At 56.6% G+C, this 26,295-nt stretch overlaps 1 protein-coding gene and 1 long non-coding RNA gene across 3 annotated transcripts in view; one reads left to right on the top strand and one right to left on the bottom strand.

The window, feature by feature from the left end:
• LOC115335933 lies at positions 1-5,419 on the top strand. Its single transcript, XR_003921582.1, has 2 exons — positions 1-767; positions 1,123-5,419. It is a non-coding gene; the product is annotated as an uncharacterized LOC115335933 (long non-coding RNA).
• Positions 5,420-10,584: 5,165 nt separating this feature from the next.
• FBXL18 (F-box and leucine rich repeat protein 18) overlaps positions 10,585-26,295 on the bottom strand; it is a 47,975-nt gene continuing 32,264 nt past the window's right edge. The window contains exons 5-9 of one of the 2 annotated variants that reach the window (XR_003921597.2): positions 19,655-19,800; positions 14,088-18,270; positions 11,620-11,828; positions 11,199-11,264; positions 10,585-10,728 (exon numbers count right to left, since the gene is read on the bottom strand). Coding sequence is in view for 1 of the 2 variants with exons in the window: in XM_030002480.2 (XP_029858340.1) it covers positions 19,749-19,800 (52 nt within the window). In the remaining variant the exon portion in view is untranslated. Of the gene's footprint in view, positions 10,729-11,198; positions 11,265-11,619; positions 11,829-14,087; positions 18,271-19,258; positions 19,801-26,295 lie in introns of those variants that run through there. The other variant, XM_030002480.2, reaches the window with a different exon arrangement.

Here is a 26,295-nt window from a genome sequence, read left to right as displayed (position 1 = left end):
AAACCCGCCCCCCCCTTAAATCTAGATATACACATTTTTATTATTATTATTATTTTTCCCTCCGAGGCGCGGTGGTGGTTCTGCCCTGGGGGGGCGGGGCACCATTTTCCCATCATTTTCCACATTAACGCCTCTCCCCCTCTTTTCTCCCGGTTATTTTCCGGAATAGAGGACCCCCCCCCAGCTGAAGCTGCCCCCCCCTTTCGGGGGGGGGGGGCCGGGCTGGGGCCGCGAAAGTCCCGGGAAAATTGGGGGGTGGCGGCCGCTCTCAACATTTTCTCCGCAAAGCTTTACCGCAAACACCGCTGTCTCTAAAAATACCCATTTTTTTATTAAAAAAATTACTGGGGGGGGGGGCCGCCAGCAGCCCCTTGCTCAGCACCGCGTTGCCCCCCCCCCCCCCCCCCCCCCCCCGTGCCGGTGCCCCGGGCTCCCGGCAGGTTCCCACGGTGCCGCCCGCCCCCGGGCCGCCCCCCGCCCCGGGGAGGGGGCACCCCCGCCCCCCCTGCGCGCCCGCGTCCTCGCCCTCCACCTCTCCCCTTACGTTCTTTTCCCTTCTTTTTCTTTTTTCTCCCTTTTTCTCCCATTTTTCCTTTTTTTTTCTTTTTTTCCTTCTTTTTTCCCTTTTTTTTTTTTTCCCCTCCCCCCCCCCCCCCCCCGCGCCCCCGGTCGAAGACGAAATTGTCTCCGGGCCGGCCCCAGGCGTTGGAGCGGGCCGGAGCTCACAGCCCACCCCCCCACCCCCCCCCCCAATCCCGGGGATACAGGTAGGACTGGAAGGTGGGGGGGGGGGGGGGGGGGCTGGGATTTGGGGGGGGACCTGTCTGGAGACGTGGGAGGCAAAGCAAACTGATGCCCCCCCATCCCTAATGCATCTTCCCCTGTTTTGGGGAGCTGCCAAGGTTTGGGGGGCTGCCAAGGTTTTTGGGGGGGGGACGACACGACGACTCACCCGTTCATTGCAAACCCAGCGCTCGACTTTGCGCCGGCGGGCTGGGAGCAGGCCCCGCTGGAACCCCATCCCATCCCCAGCCATCTGCTGGGACCCCCCCACATCCCCCCCCCAATAACTCCCCCCCCCCGGTGATCTCCGTTTTTAACGTGCTTACTACACGTTTTCAGGCTGGTTTTGGAGCTATATTTAAAGCGTGCAGTCAGTGGCTGGATTTAGAAAACCAGGCATAAATCACATTAAAACACGGACGGCGACGATCCCAACGCGTCGGCAAAGCTTTGCCCTGATTTCATTGCCCCCCCTCCCAATCTTAAAAGCAGAACCGAGACCGACAGCGGGGTCCCGTCCCCCCCAAATAAAACCAGAGGTGGGTATTTGAAGGCAAGGGGGTCCCTGCTGGGATTTATTCCGATGAATCCTGGGGGACTTATTCATCGACGGGGGGGGTTGGTTAATTCAAAAGCCCGGGGTCCCCGTCCCCCCCCCAGCCCCCTTGCCTGCAAAGAAAGAGCTGCTGTCCATGGGGAGGGGGCTGCGGGTTGGGGGGTGCCCATGAGGAGATCCCCGGGGAAACAGCTTGGGAACCCAGCAAAGAATTCCTGATTAATGACCAGAACAGCTCAGGATTTCGTTTTTCTCCATAAATCCTGGCTGATTATAAACCCTGCGCTCAGCCTGGCTGTGGGCTTTGCATGGGACAGGGGGGGTACCCGAGAAATCCACCCCCCCCCCCGTCCCCCCCAGGGGCCGTACCCAATGCCCAGCCGCAGCTGAAGGCTGCAGCATCCTTGTACCGTCCCAGCCCCGCTGACCCACCACCCCGCCGGCGTGGGAGAAGGACCTGGGGGGGGACACACACAGGGATACGGGTGGTGCCCCCCCCCGCCACCCCATTCACAGCAGTTCTGACCCCGCAGCTCCAGGGTTTGGAAAGCCAAACGTCTCCCAAACCGCAGTCTGGTTTTCAAGTCCAAATAAAGCCTGCTGGGTTTTTTTCCCTGCCCGGCACAGGACGGCGGGTGCGTATGCACAAATCCTCCCTGCTTTCCCGCTCTGCCACCTGTGCGCTCGCTTGTCCCCCGCCCCAAACCCCAAACTGGGACCCCCCCATGTCAGGATCTGCCCCGTGCTGGGAGTCCCGTGCTTCTCACACCCTCCACGAAGCCCCTAGTACTGGGCTTTTGTCACAGCTAGACTGGATCTTTGATAGATCGGGGTGGTTTATTTTCTTTTTTTTTTTTTTTCCCTTTTACCCAATAATAAGCTTTTTTCATCCAAGATCAGGAAAAAATAGGCAGGGAGGAGGGCTGACATGCACAACCCATAGAGAGCTTTGAGAGGAGCACGAATCCCAAAGCTGTAATTACTGCCTGCGTTTTTCGGCTACGGACCGGCTGCTAAATTGGTTGTAAGGCGCGGAAACGGCAGTTACACCTTTCAGCGGAAAAAATGTGGTTTAGCAGAGAAACGTGCATGGGAAACCTCCCCAAATCTGCAATCCCTATATAACACCCCAGTATTACCGATTCTGCATTTGTGAGTTTAAAACAATCCGACGCCCAGGTGAACAGGAATACTGAGCTCCGAATGACAAGATCTTCTACATCAACAGAGTGAAATAGGGATTTTTCCCTTGATCTGTCAGTTAAATCAAAAATACCCTCCTGGATGCAGGACATGAGCGAGCGAGAGGCAGTAGCATGTGCTATTTTGAGGTTTGATATAAAATAGATACCCTTGGCTTCAGCATTTCTCCGTAGCCCGGCCCACAGGAGCTGCAGGTACTTTCGTATGCATACAAAACATTTTAAAATGGAAAATATTCACAGCTGCTCTTGCCGTTTTGACAGGGGGAAAGGAATCGCGGGGCATGTTAAGGAGATATTAAAAGCTGTGGTTTGAAGCTCCTAAAGCATTTACTCAGCGGGAGATCCAGAGAAAGAAGTTTAGAAGTTAACTGCATACTTGTGTGCCTTTGCTCTGTCCTTCTTAAAATTCACCTCTCCTATCTGCTTCTAATTTAAACAAGCAGAGCCCTCCAGGAACTGGAAAATCCAGATTTGCAGCATCTCCCAGGGAAAGACGTTTTCTTACGTGCCCCCCCAGCACGAGGGTCCTGCTGAAGGTTAAACTCGCAAGTGCCTCTGCTTTTGCACCAAGTTAATCTCCCCCCCAAAAATAAAAGACCAGGGAAATGCCGGTGAAAACTGCCTCGACGTTGCCGGCTGGGCCCTGGCTTGGTCCTGTCCCTCTTCAGAGCCAGGCAGGGATTTCACCACCGCTGCCGGCATTAAATGCTCGTCCCCGCTCCGTGCCCTGGCCTGCTTCGGCTTCCCTGCCTGAAAACAAGGTAAACCCATCCACCTCCCCGGGGTACGTTATAGTGGCTTAAAATTAACACTCACAAATGTATTTTCAAATCCCTTCATGAAAGGCACCAGAAGCTCTAGGTATTATTAGAATAGATCTTTCGCCTTTTAACAGCTGTTAATTGCCATTAAAACCAAACATCCACAGCTTTATTGGAACAGCATCTGAATTTCCATGTCGCACGCCGCGCGTTGCAGAGCCTGCGTGTGTGCTTGGTCTTGCTTTCTTGCACGTGCCAGCCTGCCACGACGAGGTGCGATCGCTAAATCCTACCTCGGTGGTAGTTATCTTGCATACTGGGACCCGTTTTTGGGTCCCCTGCTGCCAGGCTTTTTCCTTCGCCCTCCCCACCATGCTGCAAGTCGTTGCACCAGACGTGCCGTCATTGCAAGAAGCTCACCCCCCCCCCCCCAACTTGCTAGCAGAAAAAAAGACGGGATGCAAAACCTGTTCCCAAAAATACCCTGAAGAAGCAAGCAGGAACCTGCCCGCGAGGAAATGGGTCCCTAAGGCTGAATCCAGCCTGCAGCTGCCAGCAAAAGCACGTGCTGGGTGTCACAGGGATGGGAATAGCCCGCTGTGACGAACGTGGAGTAAATCAAAGTCATTAACAGGCAGGGCTGGGGGGGAAGGCTGCCAGTCCTGCCCTCCCTGCAGCCACCGTGCCGGAGGCTCCTTTCCCCGCTCCCTTTGGGGTCCATCAAGCCGGCCCCGTCCGCAGCATCCCTCCATCACCTCGTGGCCTGGGATCTGCCACCACCACACGGAGAAACCGAGCGCCGGGCAGGGAAGAAACCCTTGGGAAAACCGTGCAGCAGTTTTCCCCGTGTCCACGAAGGCGCTGGCTCCTCGCATCCCTCGTGGGTATTTTATACATCCATCCAACGATCGCACCCGCCTGGCAGTCCCCTGCCACAGCCTACACCGGGTACCAAACTGCTGATGCTAAACACGTGAGATGGATTCAGCAGGGCAAGAGGGGAAGAAATACCTGTGGTTCCAAGCCCTTGAGCATCTTATTAGACCCCAGTGTTTCCTCTCACCCCGAACACCAACCCAAGGAGGGGGGTGTCCATGGCTGGCTCCCGGGGCTATCCCCTCGCTTTTCCCATCACCCCAGTCCTCTGCACGGCCCCAAGTGAAGCCAAGGGGGAAGGAGCGGTTGGACGAGACGAGCCCTTTCTGCTCCACAAAGCTCGTCAGCCGGCAGCACTGGGCTTATAATTACTATTTCCTTAAAGACGAGCCGAGCAGCTATAGACAAAAAAAGTCCCCTCTTGTCGGAGCTGGAATTTGATGTCCTAACGACTGTTTTTGTACCGTGCCTGTTAGAGGAAAGAGCTCGGCAGGAGGGGGAAAGAGAGATTTAATTATAGAGCTGCATTGTGATTTTGCACACATAGCTGGCTGTTGTAATCAGGTTACAAGTGTATCTGATTTTCTTCCCTCCCCTCCCTCTTCCTCCTCTTTCTCTTTCTTTTCTTTTTTTTTTTTTTTTCCTCCCCCTTTTTCCTTTCGGTGGTCCAAATTAGTTGCTTATGTTTGGGTGTTGCAGAGACGAGCTGTTATTTGGCTTCGCTGAAGATCTTGATCAAGGGAACAGTGTTTCCAAAGAGGCTCAGCAGCTCTTTGCCAGAGAAAAACGACGGTTCCCAGCTCCGGCAGAAACCCGCCGGGCTGTGCCGGGCACTCGCATCCCACCATCCCAGGGTTCCCCTCCCACTGCCACAATAAGGGGGGACACACATATACATCTGTCGTCCACCCCCCCCATGCTCCCATCAAATTCCTGCACATCCAGGATTCCCTCAATAAATAAGAGGCTTCTGAAGAAGAGGAGGACCCCTATTTACCTCCATTGGGGTAGGAGGAGGAAAGAGAGGAGAAAAGAGCGTTTTTAAAAGCAACTTTATATTTTTCTATCCAAGGCAAGTGATGCCGCACTTGGATTGGGGACTGTTGTTGGGTTCATTTAGGAATCCATTGTTGTCCATGTGAATTCTTTTTTACATTTCAAATAACAGGATTATTTCCCCAGGGGGTAATATCCTGTAATTTGAACACAATAATGGGAATAAATTACTTACTTAGAACTAATAACGACAGGCTGATTCCAATATATATAGGAACTGTAACAGCTTTGGTTAGTTAAAGTGTAATTGTGTCGACGGATGACATTTTCTTTCAAAGGAATCTGAATGACTTTTAATTAAATTTGCTGGGGGTGGGGAAGAGAGGGAGAGACACGCTGGGAGATCTCAGCTGCCGGGGCTGCCGGCGGGTCCCAGCCGTGGTGCCCCAAGCCGAGCATCGCCCCACGGTTGCAAAGTTTCCAGACCATAACAGGGGAGAAGGAGACCACCGCGGAGCCCCGTGGCCAAAGGGAGGTTTGCAAGGTTTGCAGGACAAGGAGAAGGGACAGCTTCCCCCCCCACCCCAGTTTGCCCACTTTAGCATTCCAAGGGGCCAGATTGCCACCATCCAGACGGGACCGCGCTGCCCCAGCCACCGCTGGGCCGTCCCCGGCCTCGAGCACGGATGCTGCGTTTCAGCCATCGAGATGCAGGGATGCTGCGGCGAGAGCCCATCGGGCTCCCGGGGCACTCGCCCTGTCCCCTGTCCCACCCCGCCGGAGCATCACCTCCGCTGCTGCTCCGGATGGACAGGGAGGGATGGAGGGATAGAGGGGATGGAGAGACGGAGGAGATGGAAGGACGGACCCCAGCCCATTTCCCGAGCTCCGGCCAAGGCCAGGCACAGGGCAGGGGGATGCCCGTATCCCACCCTGCGCACCGCTACCTTGCCTCTACCTGTGTGGGGGAACGGAGGAGTCGACGGAGGGCAGGAGGCACCAACAGCCAGGCAAGGCGGCTCTGCTGCTCGTATTGCCGATATTACCGATATTGCCACCTCGGCCTCGGGTGCTGCCCCATGGGGGTTCCCTAGGGAGGGCAGCTCTGCCCGAGGGGGACCTGCACCAGCAGCCGTGCATCCCGGCTGCGTCCCTCGCCCTCACCCCAAAACTCCCCTGCAAGCTCCAGGCTTTGCACCTCTCCCCACCACTGGCTTCAATGCCAACCGCTCCTCGGGTTTATTTTTGAGTCAGAAGCACGCGAGGTTCCCTTTGGAGGCAAAAGAAAAAAAGCATCTTTCAGCCACAGCATGCAGAAAGCCAAGTTCCTGCCCCGAAATATCTCCGAGAGGAGCGGCGTGCCGCTGCCAGTGGCTCCGGCCTCCTCCAGGACTCATTTTCCTCTGTTTATCTTGAAAATATTTCTGCGCTGAGGTCCCACCCCGCACGGCGGAGCCCTGCGAGGCCGCCTTCAGCCTGACACACGGCCTCTTGTTTATCCAGAGTGAGTTTTACAAATAGCTTATTAAGCCCAGAGGTCTGTTTGCTGGAGGAGAACCTTGCGGAGCAGCCCCCGCAGCCCCCACTGAGGCTCCTGCCAGCCAGCCCCAACCCCCACCGACCCCTCTGACATGCGTCGAGTGGCTCAGGCCTCTGCAGTTGCAGACATCGGTGTCTGAACAGGTTTTGGAATCGCTCACTATTTAAAAAAATAACAAGTGTGCTGGTGATGGCACTCCCACCACCCTCATCCTCTCCGGGCTCCCAGGGCCGATGTCCTGGCTGGGATTTCGGCACGGCACGGGGATGCCGTGGCACTGCCAGCTCCGGTTCGTGTGTTCCCGCAGTGGCAGCTGCCACATAACTTTTGCTTTTTGCAAGACCCCACGGCAAAGGCTGCTGGTTTGGGGGTTTTGCAGGGGTTTGGGTTGCAGGGAGTATGCATTTCGGGGATTGCTGAATTGGTCGTGCTTTGGGGGTTGCTGAAAACATGCCCGAACCCATGAGAGATGAGGACAGTCAGATGCTGCATACGGTGGTCCTGGCAGGAGCCTAATGGGACCGTGCCTCAGTTTCCCTGCCTGCGCCTCTGCTGCCCACCCGGCCCCGGGACCCCCCAGGATGGAGCTGGGATGGAGGGTTTCAGCCCACAGCAAACAGCGTCGGGGATATCCCACAGGGCTCGAGCCCGACCACGGGCACCCCTGTGCCCACAGGGTCCGGCAAACCCGTGCCCGAGCACCTCTGTCCCTGCCGCCACCGCTGCCCTTGGCAAGCGGGACAGGAGCCGACAGGACTCGGCACCGACCTGGGGCGCCCACCCCGAGCATCCCCTTCCCGAGAGCCCCTAAAGCATCGCTCCCGGAGCACGCACCCGTGCAAAACCCCGTAACACAGAAACGTTCATAACCTGGCTGATGAGATTAAATTACCTGCCCCTGGAAGAATAAAGGAGGCATTCAGCCATTTTTTTAATGTCTTTTCCCCTGCCAAGGCCAGACACCACGGTGACGGTCGCTCACAGAGGCAGAGAAACACGAGCCCTCACCTCTCCCTCCGAGGGTGACCCCAATCTGCCCCGCATCCCCCCCCTTCTCCGACCCTTTAACACCCAGGAGAGCACATGCTTCTCGCCCGTCACGAGCTCCCTTATCTTTTAATAAAACCTTTAAGAGCAGAAGTCAGGCAATGCCGGCACAAAGGCAGCTAAACCTCCTCGCGGGACATTAATCATTTTCTTTGACACGTTTTGCTAATTAGCCAAAGCATTTGCCTCGACAGGGGAGAAATTGGGGCCTGGGAAAAAAAAAAAATAAGAAGAAGGGGGAGAGGTGGAAAGGGAGGAAGAAATGGGGGAAGAAGGAGCTGACGTCGCTCCTGTGCCATCCGGCATCCCCGGGCATCACCTCGCTGGGAGAAAACCCGGCCTCAGCCCCATCCCAAGGTTATCAGGACATGGTGATCTGCGATACACGTTTTACCTTCCCCGTCCCAAGCCTTATTACCCCCGTTATTGCACATTGCACCAGTGGTGGGTTATTTGAAACATGCTGTTTGGAGGTTTAACTCACTGCTTTATCTTTTACATGGCTGTTAATCCTCGGGACACATGTTTCCTATCAGCTGTTGATATTTAACATACAATAAGTGTCTTATTAAATCGCAGCGACTGGCTCCACGCAGACTGCTTCCCCCCAAACCCGCTCTGGGGGCACCCCGAAGGCAGACGGGGCACCCCGACTTGGGCATCGCTTTTGGGTGCACAACGTGTTATACCTGACGGGGAGAGAAATATAGTGGGGTGAAGGCTCCTCTGCAGCAGGAATTCAGACTTTAAACTGGGTCTCTGAGCCCCTGAGCAGCCACCACTGCCACACATGGGGAGAATCCCTTGCAATTTTTAAAAATATATTATTTTTAAGGGTTTTCTGGCAATGCTGTGGTGGCTGGTGATCACAGGGATGAGCCCATCCCAGGCAGGACCAGCTACTGTCCCAGCATGACTTCTTTTTCCAAGAGTCCGACCCAGTTTTCATAGGACCTGATGGTTTTGGGGGGATAGAGACCATAGAGAGAGCAACCCACAGTGAAATCGTCCTAATCCACTGCATTGAAAAAAAAAAAAAATCCCAAGGAGAAACCATCGCCTGCTCACGCCTCCCTCCAGCCCAGCACGGCAAAATATTGGCTCCTGTCCCATCACTTAACATCAGCTCTCCATCTGAACCCCCTCTGGAAGAGCAGGGCAGAAAACCGCACAGCACATTCCCCTTTTCTCCACAAAAACAAGTGTAAGGACAACTAAATTGGGTGATAGGTGTCCCCCCCACACTGGAAGGGTACCCACCTGTGGGTGTCCCCTGCCCACGGCAGCTCGGCCATCCCCGTCGACGGGTACAAGGGAGCGAGAGCAACATCCCGGAGCCAAGTCAGTCCTTTGGGTAGCATTAAAAAAATAAATCACAGCTCTTTGCTCCTCTTCAGCACGAGCTTCTCATTGCTGCGGGATGACACACACCGTCCCCTCCAAAACAAGGCGCTTTATTATTATTCTGTTTCTAATTTGGGGGTTGGAAATAATTTTCCATCCCAGCTTCCAAGCTAAACCACCCCCCCCCCCAAAAAAAAAAAAAAAACTAATCTGCTTTCCAGAGAGCAGCGGCAGGGTCGGTGCTCTGTGAGAAAAGGGTGAAGATGTGGTAAGTCAGGCGGGAAAGCTCGCGGCGGCGAGCACTGAGGAGCATCCCTCTCCACTCCCGCTTCCAAGAAAAAACATTTACAAAAGCCAATTCAGTTAAATATAGAGCTGCCCCGGGCTCCCTCTGCAACTGGCCGGGGCTGGGATGGGCTGGTCCCACTGGGAAGGGGCTGTGCTCCATCCCTGCCCTCCAAAGGATGGGGGGGAAAAAGAGGTGAAAGGCAAGTATTTGGGGAGCAGCGCAGTGCTGGAAACCCGAAGCGTAAATCAGCATCATTCACCATTTTGAGTGTTTTAACCCAATTCTACCGGCGGATCCTGCTCGCTCCCTACAAGGCAGCAAGGTGCGGAGCCACGCAGCGAGGTCCCACTTCACCCCGTCCTGCCTGGCCTTGGGGACAGTGGGGACACCCAGAAAGAGCTGGGCTCAGTCCCCAGCCCCATCACCCCGGGTTGTGCCTCAAACCTTGCGGAGAGCCTTGGGGGGGTCCCGGTGCAGCCGGCGGCACTGGCAGGCGTGCCGAAACCAGCACGCAAGGAACTGGCGCGGGGCGGTGGAAACCCTCCAAGCTTCCTCCGCTGTTGTATAAGAGCCGCTCAAAAATAATAAACCCCCCAAAATTGAAACCTGGGAGCGTGACCGGGCTGCTTCCCAGGCAGCTGCTGGAGCGTGGTTTGCACAGCCAGCCCTGCACACATGCAGGGGGGGGAAAAAAATGCCTTCAGGTGAGGCAAGCTCCGCAGGAAGGTCAGGATCCCAGATGTTTTCATACCAAAGATCTTTCAAACAAAAAAAAAAAAAAAAAAAGGAGAGCGAGGCACGAAGGCAGAAACACCCATCATGCCGAGCGGTCGCTGCAAAACAAGTATTTTTCCGTGAGTCACCAGTGGAAAGACCAGATCAGGCATCCCGCGGGTGGGCTCGGCCGGAGCCGGTTCCCCGTCCCCGCCGCGGCCGGGAGGATGCTCGGCTGGGGGGATGCTGCGTGCGCAGCCCCGTGCACCTTCGCTGCGCCGCTCTCGGCCCCGGCGCCGGCTCGGGATGCCTGACCCTGCTGGGGGGCTTTCCCGAGACTGCCAGTAAAATCGCTTTGGGATCACGCTGGAATGGATTCAATGGAAAGCCCCAAGCTTTGAGGACCTCAGGGCGCGGGGCCGCATCCTGGTGGTGTTTAGACACGGGGAGCGATGTTTAGTCTATACCAGCGGTGCAGGATTTTCCCAATCCCCCTTTTCCCGGCCACCAACATTTCACCTGGAGATCCAACGTGTGCCCTCACCGTGGCCTCAGGGCTGCTTCACTGCTCTGCCGCTGTCCCCCGCGCCTCCGGTGTCCCCCAAAACCCTCGGGGACTGAGGGAGGCAGTGGCAGGGGAAGAAATAAAAATAAATAAATAAACGGGGAAGGAGCAACCCGAAAAAAACAGGTTTGATTTATCGGTGGCGGGAAGGAGGCGAGCGCGTTGAAAGGCAGCGCAGGAAGTCCCGGGGATCGTAAATCCCGGCGGGAATGGATAAAGCCGATGTGCTTCCATGCGCTGGGAAAGCGGGAGGTTACGGGGAGGGTGGGCGGGTAAAGTTTAGGGAATCTGGGGTGGGGTGGGGGGTTTTTTTTGTTTGTTTATAAAAAGGCGGCGATGAAGGGGAGGCAACGCCGCAGCCCTGACCGCCCTCCCCGGGGCAGCACCCAGGGCAGGGTGCCGGCCGAAGCCCCGGAGGGGACGGGATCACATCCTTGGGAGGGCTGGAGCTCCGTCCCGTCATCGTCACCGGCAGAATAACAGCAATACTGGCTGTGTTGTGGGTACAGAAACGGCACGTACTTGTTGCTGGCCGGGTTTCCTGGCAGCCCCAGCCAGGATTTGGCTGTGCAGGAATTTGGAAGCCGCCTTAAATCCAGAAAGAAATGAGAAAAGGCTGAGAGCAACTTTCTGAGCAGAGTTCAGCTGCAAATCTCTGCTCGGCGGCAGCTCAGAGCGGGGCCGCGGCCGCCCTCTCCCGCTCTTCCCGACGCATGGGGTTAGGGATGAGGTTGGAGACGCGGCTGCCGGGTACCGTGTCCTCGTCCATGGGGGGACATCGAGGAGGGCTCCCCAGCACCCCCAGACACCACCGCTTCCCTCCTCCCCCTCCCCAAAAAGCCTCCTCGGCCACGATGCACCTCAGCATCCAACCCCCCCCCCACTGCCGAGACGGCCCCGCCGATCGATAGTGCTGATATGAAACCCCATAAATCCACCTCACCTTCGCCCCGGGGCTGCCGGTGGCCGCTCTCGCCCCACGGATGTGCTGGCTCAGCTGCGGACCGACGTCAGGCTTCACCCTGACCTTGAGATTGACGGGGCGGCGATGGCATTGCTGGGAAGACCCACGGTCGGTGGCCGCGCTTGCTGCTCATTTGGCGAGCGTCGAGGAGGAAAGGGATGAAAAAGAGGCAGGAGGTGCCGAGCGCTCTAAAAACGAGGAGCAAAAATGCAAAGAAATTAAAAATCACCCCAGAGCCTCCTCTGGGTGCTCAGGAAGGCACTTCCCTACCTCCGGAGCTCTGCACGGGCAGCACCTCAGCCCCATACCCATCAGGAGTGCGGCTCTGGCTCTTCATGCCCACAAATCCACTGCCAGAGACCTGCCTGCTGCATCCTGGCTCGTTGTATTTGTGGGAAATTCAGAGTTTCTTGGGAAAAACAGGCCCAGTGCCTGTGATGAGGGATTAACTGTATCTGCTCAAAACCGCTCCCCACCCTGAGCGAGGATGCTCTCCGCAGCTCTCCCTGCAATAACCAAGATGCGTTTTTGGCCGTGCGTGGGAACAGCCACACCAGCTTCAAGCTGGAAATCGGTGTAAACCACCACCATTCCTAACCCGCTCCAGTTTCCCAGCCAAAGCTCGGCTTCCCCAGCGACATCCTCGGGTGGAGAGGGTCGGGGTGATGGATGGTACCCATCCCTGCAGCACCGGAGGAGGCTCCGGGATTTGGGTTACCCCTCGTCCTGGAGAGCCGAGGAAGAGCAGCAAAGCGCTTTCCACCATGGTGATTTTTTATCTCACTTAGGAGAACATTTTTAATTCATATTGCCATTACCTCGTGCACTTGCTGTATAAACAAGATCTCTCCTTGAAGGTTTAAATGGCCTGAAATCACACACCTTAATTAAGGCGTCCGTCGGGGTAAATAACCGGCCTCGCCGTTCTGCCAGAGGAAGGGGAAGCCCAGGGCAAGGAGGAAGGTTTGCTGCAGGAATGAATATGCTCCGAATATATCCCAAAAAACATTGTTTTTTTGTTTCCCAGCTCTCTTCTAATTCAGGGACGGGGACCAACACAGGGCACCCCATGCCATGTCCCCTGCAAGTCCCTGTATTTGCCTTAAAGGGAATTTTCTGCCTTTTTGCCCCAGCTCAAGCACTATCCTTTCCTATAGCACCTGGGACACAATGAACATTACTCAACATCCCAGCTAGGTTTTAAATATTAATCCTTTAACTCCCAAACTGGAGCTTGCAGGGGAAAAATCAAGTTTGATGGGAATGGGATCCCAGCCACAACACTCCCTATTTTTCAGGCGTCTCGGTCGGCAGCTCGAGCATCGTTTCGGGGAGCGAATGGCTTTTCCATATTGGGCTGTGGCTTGCGCTGCCTCTCCCCGCCGGAGAAGCCCTTGAGCATCGTGGAAAGGGCTCGGCTTCGCTTTGACGAAAAGCTGCTTTCTCGGCAAAACCTCAAAAAACAAGCTTTCTGTAAGAAAAATAGATGGTTTCGGATGACCGGGGGATGCTCGTCAGGGATTCAGGGCTGCCTTTGGCTCCCCGGTGCCCCCATCAGCCAGCGTAGCCTCCCCTAAAAAAAGCCATTTTTGCTAATTGTTAATAACCCACTGCAAAGAGGGGAGGGGAAAAAAAAAAATCCCTTCATGCCCTAACTTATGCACAGACAAGAAAATGTCGTTAAACTAAACCAAACAAACGAATCAAGAGGCAAAAAGAAAAATCACATTAGCCCGAATCATAAATCCCGGAGAGGGGTATTTACAGGCTGAATTGCCAAGTGCATTGAAACTGCAAAGAATCCGAAAAGCAGATAGCCATAAAGGCAGACAACGGCCCTGAAAAAATGCTTTGATTAGGATCTGGGCAGCATTCAACCCAGATGTTCATTTGTCAATGAAAGAGGGATGGGGGGGAGGTGAGAAAGGCTTTAAATTAATCTTTACAACTAGAAAGGAGCTTGTAATACACACCATATGGGGAGAAACGTCCTTCGAAGCCCCTCGCCTTCCCCCAGCCCAGCCTGTTTGGAGGCAGGCTGGGACCCTCCGGCCGGAGCGTGTCCTCCCCGGCTCCCATCGCTGTTTCATCCCCCTATTTTCTCCACGCACCAAACCCCCCATGAACCCAAACTGCTCTGCTCAGCCCCCTTCCACATGTGCTTTTTTTTACCGTGAACAAAACAAACTGCAATTCCTCTTATAACACCAGCTCTCTTTTATTATTCCCCACCTCCCCAGACCCAGATACCTGCTCCCCCCCTCCCTCCAATATCCACATGTGGTTTCTTTTTAACCCTTCTGAGATGGCGACGGGGGGGGTGGTGGGAGGAGAGGAGGGACGAGGCTGTTTATTAAATGCCAACCATTCAAATTAATTCCCCTAATGGACTCGCCGACATCATGGTGTGCATTTAAATGAACGCTTTGTCATATTTCATAGCCAACCTGCAGCTCTCTGCAGAGCAAACCTGCTGGAAAGCCGGGCCAGGAACAGCAGCAATGACAGGAACAAACCTATGAAGAAATAAATAAGAATTAAATACAAATCCCAAATGTAACATGGGGGTGATGAGGGAGCCCAGGAAACCCTTGGAAATTTGCAGGCAGGGTGCAAGCGAGACCCTAGGCAGGGCAAAAAGAGCTGTGCAATGGCAATGGGAGCTTCTTGTCTGCATGGGAGGAGGAAAAAACCCGCTTGCTGGTAGGGCAAGAGGGACCAAAGACCCCTCGCCTGGGGTAGAGACCCCTCACCCAGGTCAGCACGAAGCCACCGCTTCCCAGTTGGTGTCTGGGCTGTGTTTGCTCCACCGAAGCCGCGGGGAGCCCCACCACGGCGGGGACCAGCCCCAGCACCCCCTGCTCAGCCGCGGGGACCCGGGGAGAAGGCAGACCCCCATCCATCCTGCACTTCTAGCCAACGCATCCCCCCGGACCACCGATTTGGGGGCTGACAGCCAAGCTGCCCGGCCGGCGTCCCTCCTCACGGCATGGGCTGGGATGCTGAAACCCAACCCCTCCTCAGCGAGCTGTTACCACCGCAGAACCGACGGCCCCGGCTCCTGGCAGAGCATCCCTGCTGCTCTTGAGTAAACAGGCCTTCCCCCCCCCCGCCATCTCCCCCAGGACAGCCACAGGTTACTCACCTTGGCTTCGGCTTCAAGAGCTCCCAGTCCTTTTATCAGCCTGATGGAAAGCCGGCGTGCATACACACACACACACACACACACGCGCGCTCGCTTGCTGCAAGCATGGGCTATGATCATGCTTGCAACCTCTCCTCCCATCTTGTTCCCTCTCTTCCCCCCTATTAAGAGCTGCCGGGGAGGATTTCTTTCCACCTTTGAGGGTACTTCTCCTTTTCTCCAGCCTGCCCCGCTCGGCTTCACCAGGGGCCAGAGGATGAGGAGGGGATGGGGAGAGGGGATGAGGGGGAAGCATTGCTGCTCCTTTCCCGTTTGGCACACCAGCCCGAGGAGGGACTTTCGCATACCATGAGGGCCAAGGGAACGGGAGACCTCCGCGGTCCAGGATGGGGATGCTGGCAGCAGCCCCGGCCGCGGGTTTGGCACGGGCAGGAGAGCAGAGGGAGCAGTGAGCGCTGGCAGCCGGATCTCCCCTGTCCTTCTAGCCCTGCCGCGGGCTGAAGGTCACTGAAGACCGACGGGCCGAGAAAGCAAAAAGGATGAGAGCAGGCGCTGGTCCACGGGCTGGGCTCAGCAGGTGGGATGCTGGTGGCTTTGGAGGAGCAGAGCAAATGTTCAATCAGATCCGGCTGATTTTGTCTGAGCCGTGGGCTATCAGCAGCCCAAGTAACATGGGTGTCAGGGGGAGGTAACGGCTCGTGTTGGAGGGGACCGTGGGAGCAGCAAAAGCATCCCAGCCAGAGACTGGGCTTAGACAGAAACAGGAGCTGGATGAGGAGGGGGCTGGTGCTGACCTTCCACACCAGGCAGGGTCCTGGGCCACAGCAGTGATTTGGGGATCCTCGGTCACACCTGGAGCGAGTGGCCGAGCCCTGGCGGGCGTTCAGACAAGGGCTCACTCTTGGTAACACTCGTATGCAGAGATTTCTTCTCTGACCCCTGTCCTTTTACCCTTGGACATCTCTGAGCACGGGCTCTTCGTGCTCCTGCTGCTACTGAGATGAAGTCCCCGCTCCCGGGGGTCCCGGTCCTCCCCCCCCCAGCTCATCCCTGGACCACCAGGGCTGGGAAAGGGAGCGGAGACCACAGGCACGGGGCTCACTGCCCATCCCCAATCCGGAGAGCTGGGATAAGATGGAGCTGGCCAGAGCGAACCAGCCCAACGATGCACCCGGAGAGCAGAGGATGGAGGGGGGACACGGCTTCCCCACGCATCTGTCTGTCTGTCCATCCACTATCCCATCGGCACAGCAGCCCCCGCTACAAACACGGGCTGCAAAAACATTAATAATCGTCATCATAACAGCCCTTTCATTTTCTTTCGGTATGAAAATAAACCGGCACTGTTTGCAGAAGGTTCTCATTTAGGGAAACATCTGGAGTCAGCACTTCTCCCCTGAAGGGCAGCAAAGGGTTCAGAGGATACCAGCCCGTGTGCCGGGGAGGAAGAGGAGGAGGAAGGAGCCGATTCACCCCGTCCCCCAGGGAAGGGACACGGCATGTTCCTGTGCAGTGTCTGCTACCTGGCCTCAAGCGAGCGAGGCACTGTCCTTCCTGGGGCGAAGGGTGCAAATCCCCCCGGCACCCTGACCAGGAGAACAGCCCCTCCAGGTCCCAAAAGCCGTGGGCACCAAGCAGGTCTTGGCGATGCCCAAGGTCCCCCCAGGGCCAAGGGGACACCCAGGTTTGGCTGCTGGGAAAGACCCTGGGGACAGGAGGAGCCAGGATGCTCCTGGTCCCCTGGGCTGTGGGTGAGTGGGGAAAAGGGCTTACAGAGGGGCAGCACATCTGGGGACACGGACTGGTGGCACAGCCCAGCCAGGGGTCATCATCCCTTCTTCAAAGTCCTTCTGGACCTTCTTCCAGGTCCTCCGAGGGCCCCAGGGCAGGAGCATCCCCCCAGCCAGCAACACCTGGGGTGCAAGCGAAGCCTTTCCTGCCACCCCGGGGGGCTCGCAGGTGAGGAAGGGTCCTGTCTCGTCCCGTCCCATCCCATCCCATCCCTGGCAGGTCCCCAGAAGCCAGCAGGACACTTGGGGCCAGCACGGGGTGTGTGAGCAGGGCTGCACCCCAGCTGGCGCCTGGTCCCTAGGTAGGACGGTCCCCGCAGGGGCTGCAGTGACACCGGGATGCAGTGACGCCGGGATGCAGTGACACTGGGATGCAGTGACGCCGGGATGCAGTGACATTGGGATGCTGTGACGCCGGGATGCAGCGACGCTGGGATGCAGCGACGCCGGGATGCAGTGACGCCGGGATGCAGTGACACTGGGATGCAGTGACGCCGGGACGCAGTGACGCCGGGACGCAGTGACACCGGGATGCAGTGACACCGGGATGCAGTGACATCTGCTGGGCTCCCACTCGGGGAAACCCTCCAGCCCTGGGCTGGTCACAGACTCTCCGGCACCGGACAGCCCCACGCCATGAGCAAGCCCCACTCCCGCACAGAGCCCGGGGGCTCCCAGCTCCAGCCTGGGCTCCACATTCCCAGCCCCAAGAGCACCCAAATCCTCTCCAGCTCCCATTCAGACACCTCCATACCATGTCCCCCACCGCCAGCCCCAGGCAAAGCCCCCAAACCACTGCAGCCAGAGGAAAGGGGCAGCACCCACACACACACACACTCCAGCACCCAGCACCCATGCTCTCTGGGGAGGGGTCCCAGGGGGGGTCCCGGTGCTCCCGAGAAGACCAAAGAGCTGAAAAACCTGCATTAAGGGAGAAAATGTGCAAATTAGGAGTGGGGGTAGGGATGGGGGGGGGGGGGAGTTGTTTATCTAGAGCTGATTTTGATTTTCTTCTTTCAAATATCAGCAGGATGCTGAGCCTCGCCTCATTATGCAAATAGAAGCAATTAGAGCTCACCCAGGCTCTGCCCACGTGACAGGTTTATGGCACTCGCAGAAATCCTTCCTGCTACATGAGAGGAATAACAACAGCTCCCCAGCCCCGCCACGGCCGGGAACCCGGGATGGTTTGGTGAGGGGAGCCCCAGAGTTGGATAAAGCCCCCCCCATCGCCACCCCCCCGGGGGCCTTTCAAAGTCCTCAGAGAAGAACTTTCCCAAGGAAGAGTCTCCCCTTCTTCCACGGAGACACCAACCCTGCCGGCATAAGTCCTCACCGGCTCTTGGGATGGGAGAGAAGGAGGGATGGAGGGGGAGAGCATCGCTGGGAGCGACTCAAAAGCCTTTTTCTCCACCAAGTCAGAAAGTCAGCCCCCAGCAGGGCATCGCTACGCTTTGGGACTGGTGCCCGAGCGGACGTGCTTTGCTGAAAACCAGCAGAAAGAGGCAAAGCAAAAATACCTAAATTCCCTGAACTGGGCTTAAAAAGCAAAGAAAACTCACCCGGACACACCACACCAGCCCCAGTCCCACCTCAGCTGCAGCAGGACGCCGGTGCGGGGGACTGGTGGTGGAAGGAGCGGCGGCAGCTCCGGTCCCCATCCAGCTCTTCGCCTCCCCAGGGGCACGCGCCGACCTGCAGGGACCAGACACAGGAGCGTAAATCAGACACGACTCCCATAAATCCATCATCTTCCTCCTGATTTACATCAAGGTAGCTGGGAGGATTTATTCCCAGTACCTGCCTCAAGTTTCCTAACCCCAGAGGAGCATGTAAAAAAAAAAAAAAAAAAAAGGCTCTTTGAATATTGATCTTTCTCCTAAATCTTTTTTTTTCTTCTTTTGGATGCAAATGGAGATTGATGAGCCCAGGTGGGCGGCTCCTCACTTCTGAGGGCAATTTCTAGCTGTGTTCCCGGAGGAAGGAATGAGCAGCGGGATGCCCGTGAGTCCTGCTCCACAGAGGCCATCACCCATGGCCAGGAGAGAGCTCCCAGGCACCTGGTTCAGCCCGGAGGCACTTGCTCCGGAGCAGGCTGAGAGACATCATCACGGACTGTTTCACAGCGCTACCGCGTTTAAGCTAGCGAGCGTCCTGCAGGAAACCTCCAGCCCACACCCCTGTTCTGACTCCATCCCCGACTCCAGCCCCGCACCGGCTGCTCTTTCCAGGGCTCATAGGTGGGAAGAGCCCCCAGGGAGCCCTTTCCATCTCCCCCAAGGAGAGCCACTCAGGCTCCCATCGTAAGGCAGCGTGTGATTGCTGTGGAGAGATGTATTTCAGCAGCCAGAGGACTGTTTGGGAGTACGACCTTCGTACCTGCCCTGAAGGATGCAAGTGTGACCCGGAGCTTTAGGAGACACCCAGGCACCCAGCAGCGTGGCTGGAGCTGCCCTGGGGTACCCCCAAATTGGCCCCGAAAAGAGAGAAGCTTGCTCAGAGCTTCTCCACGTGCCCAAAACACTCAGTGGCACCGTATGTGACCCCAGACACAGAGATGAGCACCTCCTTGATGCTACCACCGGAGGACGGGGTCCAGCTCAGCCATGGGCTGCAGCGCTCTGGAGCCGAGCTGCCTTTTTCCCCGAGGACTTGATAACTTCCAGACTTTCTCCCTAAGGCGCAGGCAAAGCCTGCAGGCAGGGACTGTAATGGGGACACCGATCCTGCAGGCAAGCTGCTTCAGAGGGACTCCTGCCTGCACAGGGTGCAAGACCCCATCAGAAAGATGCCTTCACCTCCTGACGGGACTCATGCCAGGGCTTGGCCACACCATGGGGAAGCAGGACCGCTCCAGCGCGGCTGAAAAAGAGGGCTCAGATCCCGAAAACCCCCGAGCGGTGCAGGCAACGGGAGCTGCAGGCAGGCAGGCAGCGGGAGCCGGGAGCCGTGGGGAAAGAACTGAGTCAGCACCAGGAGAGTCGCCCCCAGCCAGGCCATTTGGCAGGCAAAGGTTGGGAAGGAGCTTTTCTTCCGTAACAGGGCCGAGCGAATAATTCATAGCGGATAAATAATTCACCAGGAGTTTAGCCTTCCTCTGGCAGCGGATTGTCTGCGAGCTGTTAGCAATTATCCCATATTTATTTGCGATCCTGAATTTTTAGTTGAATTATTCAGACAAGTCGTTGCTGGGCTGAGGAAAAGCCCGGGGAAAGGAGGCAATACCTGAAACGACAGGAAAAATCATCGTCAGGATGAGTCCACGGCTCGAGAAGACACGGTGTTGTTATGATTATTTAAGCATTTGTAGCGCAAGAAATACCCAGAGCTGCAACGGGCCCCGCGGCCGGAGGCGATGCAGAAGCAAGCGGATGGATGCAGAAGAGGCACCGGATTGTTGGGTTTCCACCACCCAGCTCCATTTCCAACCAAAGCCCCTGGACATCCCCGGGTTTTCTGTTTCCTACCAGCAAATTCATCTGCTGGGAGATTCGTAGAAAAGGACGCCGAAGGAAAGACAGCGTGAGCAAAATAAATTCACATCTCTGTTTGGATGAATATCTTCAAAATTGTTTTAATGAGGTGTCTCCCTGGTTCGCTCAGCAGCAGGACTGCTCGGTGGCTTTTCTACAGCCACACAAACCCACGTGGTGGGGACACCCACACTTGTCTTAACTCATCCGGAGTCATCAGCCCGAGGGCTTGCTCCCTGCCTGCCGCACGCAAACCAGAGCTGGCCTGCAGAGACACAGAGAGATGGGCTTTGGGGGGAAAAAAACCCCAATATACTCAATTCAAGCAAAAAAGAAATTTTCTTGAAGGACAAAGCAATGCTTCCAGCAGAAAAGAAGAGAAGCGGCGTTGCAGGGACGCAGGGAATGAGAGCGGCAACAACCAGCAGCAACAACCTCATGCTGTGGCTCCTCGGGCTCTGTGGCTGGACCCGCTCCTGCTCCCGCGGAGGTTTGGCTCTTCCCCTTGACCAGAGCAGAAGATCCTCCACAGCAGCAACAGCACCAGCTTCTGGCTCTTGCCCAGGCAGCTCTGTCTACTTTTTCTTCCCAGAAGAACAGGCTGGTGAAGAAGACTCAAACCACGCAAGGCAGCCTGCCACCTTTCCCAAGACACAGCCGTGGTCAGGCTGGAGTCACCTCTCTCTAACAAGAAACAGCAATAACCCACCCCACTGCAAGCTACAGGACCTTAAACCTCCCAGCTGCAGAGAAAAACTTGGCAGGTGACTCCTGAAAACACCCAGATGTACTGAAGAGTCTAATAATAACAATAAAAATGAATACAATCTCATAGTTGGATTTTTTTAAGCCCATCTTGTGATTTTAAGGGTTTAACTCACATTTACTGGCTCCTCAGGGCTAGCAACCCAGGAACGCGGAGCTGGTGGTGACTGTCCCAGCAGCGTGACCAAGGGTCCTTGTCCCTTTTCACGGTGGAGAACAGCTTTGGCAGAGCTGGCGACCGCTCTCCTGCCTTCCCAGAGCCGCTCCGGGCACCACACGGTGCCCAGGGACCAGAGCAAACACCTCTCCCAGTTCCCTCAGAGGACTGGTGTCCCAGCCCACGCTGCCACGGTCCCCCTCAAAGGATCGCCCCGAGCCAGGATCTTTAGCAAGCGTCCTCCACCGACCGAGGCTTTGCAAGACTCCTGAATTAACAAACCTCTCTCTCCCTGAGCCAACTGCTACAGGATCCAGATCAATGAAAGAGGTAAAAAGAAGAAAAGAGAAAAGAATTTGCATGACTGTTCCCTGACGGATGTTTCGTTACACAAAAGGAACACATCTCCTCAGGCTGGGTTGAGATCCTCAGCAATAATAAGCATTTCTTCTATTTTCCCTTGAATTGCTCATCATGCAGTTAAAATTATTTTTTAAAAAAGAGCGATCACCCAGGGAGATGCTAACTCGGAGGCACGGTCCCATGGAGAGGCATACGGGGAAGAAGGAGGTACCAGACCAATCTAAGCTGCTTTCTGGGCTGCCAGAGCCCACCCAAAGGAGAACGAAGCCCACAGGAGTTTTTTCCCACTGCCTAGAAGGGACTTGCTCATGGGTGTCACATACTGCCTTCCTCCACTTCTTGCTCCTCACCCTCACCTGGCTCCTGCCAGCTCCCAGAACATTCAGGCAAGCGATCCTCAGCCTGCAACCACCTCCACCTCAGCTGGGACAGCCCAGACAGATGGTCCTGGTGAGTTAATCCACATGATTTTGCCCAAATCTGATGAGGGAGCAATTTATTACACGCCACAAACTGGCAGGGGTGGCAGTAAGCAGGCAGGAGCGGCAGGCAGCATCCCTGGCAGGAGGGGAGACGCGGGCAGAGGCTTGGGCACAGGGAACGATCCTGGGGCTGAGGTTGGGAGTCCGGGAAAGTTTCCTCCTCCCTGCTGAGGCTGCCCAGGCGCCTTCGTGGGCCGGGTGGGAAGACTGGAGGCGGAAAAAGCCATTGGGCAATGGGAAGGAGAGCCAGCAGCCAGGAAGGATGGATGGGGACACTGGGGACCCCCTGAGCAGCTCACACCAAGCATCTCTTTAAGTATCAAGTGGGTCATGCCTCTCCAGTGCTTGCTTGGTCTCGCTGTCCACTGCCTTGGCTGTATCCCCTTTCCCAGGGTACTCTTTGAAGGACAATGAAAGGATCGGCATGGATTTATCTCACTAGTCTTCCTTACCGGAGCCCATTGCGGGATGAGCAGGGGCCTCCATCTTTCCTGGTGCATCATCCCATACGATGGCCATCAGCTCCTGAGATCACGTCCTACCACGCCAGGGGGATGTCCAGAGCTCCGTGTCCTACATGTCTACTGCTGGCAAAGCAGGAAAGCCCAAAGCATGTGGTCAACCCGTGCGCTCAGCAGGACCTTCCAGGCAGATGGCAGGAGGAGGCTTTCTCAACAGCAAGACGGATAACCAATTCCAAAGTTTCTTCCTAGCTCCATCTTGCGTGGATCACACTTGCTCAGGGTCCTTCCCACTTAACCAACTCTTCCTTCCTCCACTACCCAAATGTGATCCACCTCTTTTCCTCCAAAACTACCGTTCCTCCTCTTCCTCTCTGCAAGGCTCCCATTGCACCTGCAGAGGCTCCTGGCACACACCGGGGCTGCAACACCAACCCGGGGAGCCGGAGCCCAGGGCCTGAACATCTTCACCTGAACCCCTCCTGGAGGGTTGGTTGTTTTGCTCTGGTGCTGGCTCTGCGAAGGACGCTGGCTGCCGGGAAGGCTGCCCAGGAGCGAGGACAAGGCCGTGTCACAAGCTGTGGTAGCGGGGACATCTGCCTGGGGAGAGGTTTGAGGACGAGACCCAAAGCAACCACAGAAGCAACCTTGGCATCCACCCCACCGCCTCACCACCTGAACCAGGGGCAGCCCAGCTCAGCCCTTTCCCGGGGCTGGGGTACCCCCTGCAGACCCCTCCAGGGTGGAGGCTCCCATCGATGCCGGGGGGTCCCGAGGGATCCGCTCGGCCGCCCGAACGCAGTCGGGATGGGGTTTGGCACCCGGCTGAGCTTCTGCTGAGCGCAGGAGCTGCAGCCAGGCACTGGCACACAAATACACGGTCCTGGAAGGAGCCCGCGGTGTATCGCAGAGCAACCCACGGCCACGAGGAGACCTGCCCCGTCCCAGCCCATCCCATCCCGTCCCGTGGGAGACGGCTTGCCAGGAATGCCCCACATCAGCGCTTTGCCAGCGATAAATAAGGGAGGAATGTGGCAGATCTGGTCGCTGGGATCTGCCAGGCTTCTCCATTGGAAAGGAAAAAAGAGGGCTCTGGAGATGCTGGTGCCCTTGCCCCTGCCAAGGCTCCCCCTCTGCCACTGCCAGCCCAGGGGTGACAGCAAGGGTCCCAGAGCTGCCTTCTTGCTCCTGTCCCTGCACAACCCCAGGGTGGAGGCCGAGACCCCCAGGATGGGGGGAGAAGTACAAATGAAAAAAAAAAAAGAGCTTTTACACAAAAACCAGATACTTCCATCCCAGCTGATGTGCAAGGATAGGAAAGGGAGGGGGCAGAAAAGTAGCAGCTGGGATTTCGGAGAACAATGTGGGGAGAAAAAAGAAAGAGGGAGGAAGACGAGCACAGTTGAGCTGCCCGTGGTTGTCAGCCCTTTTCTGGGGGAGGGCAGCGGGAAGGTTAGTGATCAGCCAGATCTGAAACCAGACAAAACTATTTCCACATGCCAATAAAACCCCGAGCGCAAAGAGTTTCCAGGGCTCTGGGGCCCCCGTGCTGCCTCTAAAACAAAACAGAAGAGCTGGGAAGCTCACCCGAGCAGGAGGTGGCGCATGGAAGGGAGCGCAGCGATAGCATCTGACCTTTCCTTCCTCCTCATCCTCCCTCTCCTCGCCTGCCGCAGCTCATCCCTGCCGGCATTGCTCGGTCTGCGTCAAAGGGACACACGGAAAAGCAACCGGGCAGTGCAGGCACTGCTTAGTGGGGCCAGTGATGCTCATGGTGGGGGTCTCACCTCCCACATGGGTCTGGGAGCTGAGAACCTCAAACTCATCTCACTTGTGTCTTCGGCAGGCTCCAGCATGCGGGGTCAGGGATCAGAGGGCTGAAATCGTCCCCGCTGCCGTGAAACCAGCCCTTCACAGCGGCAGAGCCGAGGCAGCCCCCTCCATGGAGATGTTAACGGCCCCAGCCCTCCCCACGCCGAGATGGGGACATTCTCCAAGCCACAGCTGAAAGGGACCTGCTCCCACCTGTGTCCCACCACACAGTGACCTTGGCTGAGCCTTTAAGTCGCCCACGGCTTAGTCACGGCAGCCGTAAAACCCAGTGCAATTGCCAAGACCTTGCCGGAGAGGAAAGCAGCTGCCGCCCCGAGCCACTATAAATCACCGCACCGAAAAGCGCGGCACCCACCGCCCCGCTCCCCGGCTGTAAATCTGCAGGAGCAGAAACCGGAGCGGCTTATCGGGAGATGCCACACCGCTGCCCCAGCCCGGCTCAGCTCTCGTGAGGCCACGTGGGTCCCCCCAGCCCTCCCAGACCTGCCCGGGGAGAGGAAGAGGATGCTCGGTTAATATTAACTGCCAGCAGCGCTCGCAGCCTTATCAGACAGGCAGCAGGCACCCTGCATCTGCCGAGCTTCGCACCACCCGACACTCGCTCCCACGTTCGGGGTAATCGCCGCCTCCATGGCCCCCGTACGGGAACCACCAGCTCCGGGCCGTGAACGGAGCCGAGCAAACCCTCGGCACGTCCTCAAGCCCTCCGTGTGCCCGTGCTGTCCCCCAGCCCCGGTGTTGTGTCTGTCTCCATATGTCCACACCTTTCCTGCCACTTTTGGGCAGACGACAGCCAGGACCCAAGTCCAGTCCCTCAGCCTTGAGGAAACCTCTTCATCCTTTGACCATTTGCTCAACAAGCACAAGGACTGGACAACTGTAATGTTTCCCTCTTTGTGGCAAGAGTTTAAGAAACCTTGGGCAACTCAATCCTACGGGAACCTCCTGTTCTGCAGTGGGTGCAGGAGCCAGAACCGAAGGGCAGCGCTGCCATCCCCTCCCGACATGGGAGAGGAGGCCATCGAGGAACACATCCAAGGACACACCAAGTATGGTCCTTGTGTATTTTGGGCACCTTTGGAAACTGAAGGCTTTCAGTTCAGCAGCCTGGAAGTCACTGCCACACTGATCTGTTCTCACACAATGCCAGCGCCTGTCTCTCCAAGAAAGGGTTCACCTTTGCTACATTAATTAACAGCGCAGAAGAAAAATCGAGCACGGGTCTGTGCCCTGCTCCATTGTCCCATCCCACCAAGGCAAAACCATCACACTCTGCAGCTCCAGCTGCCTGGACTGACTTCCCAGCGTTCCCCATCCCAAGGAATCCACAGGTTTCACCAGAAAGCAACAGAAATTCATCCGCTCTGAAAAGCTCTCCCCTTGTCTCCACTCCAATCCTTCCTCCTGCACTCATTACCCGGCTGCTATTCTGCTCAGGTCCTCCTGGCGTGCTCATCACCGCAGCATCCCCACCGCCAGCAGTGACTAACATCTGTCACGTTTGCTCTCTCATCCTTGCCCAGAGGCAGGAAAGCGCCTGCATGCGTGTACACGCACCCTTCAACATGCCAACGCAGAAGCCCCAGGTTAAAGCCACTGGCTCATTTCAGTGTAAATCAAGGTTTTGCGAGGTGTTCGCATCAAAGACGGCGTCTTGCCCCGAGAGGAGAAGGCACTGACTTGGCCGTGGTCTGTGATCCCAAGGCGGTTTGTGCTCTTCCTCACCAAAGAAACATCGCCATCAGCATCACCACAGAGCATTTGCAAACGCCCAAACCTGTGCAGCGCGGCATCCAGGAGACCAAGCGATACCCCACGCACCGCAGCACATCCCTCCAGCCCAGCTCTCCACGCTGCCCCAGCCAGCACCAGTACACCAGGCTCACCACCGCATGGCTGTTCATCGTTCTTGAGTTGGCCTGATCCAGGCACTGGGCGATGCTGGCATCGGCAGGGCTGCAGGCAGGGAAAGAGAATGCAAACTGGGAGTCACGTGGCATTCCCAGAGGACCGGTGCAGTGGGGAGACCCTGAGCATCTTGGTCTTCTTAAAAAAGAAGCGGCTCCTGGCAACGCAAGGAGAAATTGCATCCTACTGCCGAGAGGCGAGGAGGGCTGCCCACGCCACCTTCGCTCCGGTCTGCTGTAACTTATAAGCCCTTCGAGTTGCGTACCCTTATCTTCAAG

This window comes from Aquila chrysaetos, chromosome 25, assembly GCF_900496995.4.
Source record: "Aquila chrysaetos chrysaetos chromosome 25, bAquChr1.4, whole genome shotgun sequence".
Taxonomy (NCBI): domain Eukaryota; kingdom Metazoa; phylum Chordata; class Aves; order Accipitriformes; family Accipitridae; genus Aquila; species Aquila chrysaetos.
This window is presented reverse-complemented; position numbering and strand designations above follow the sequence as displayed.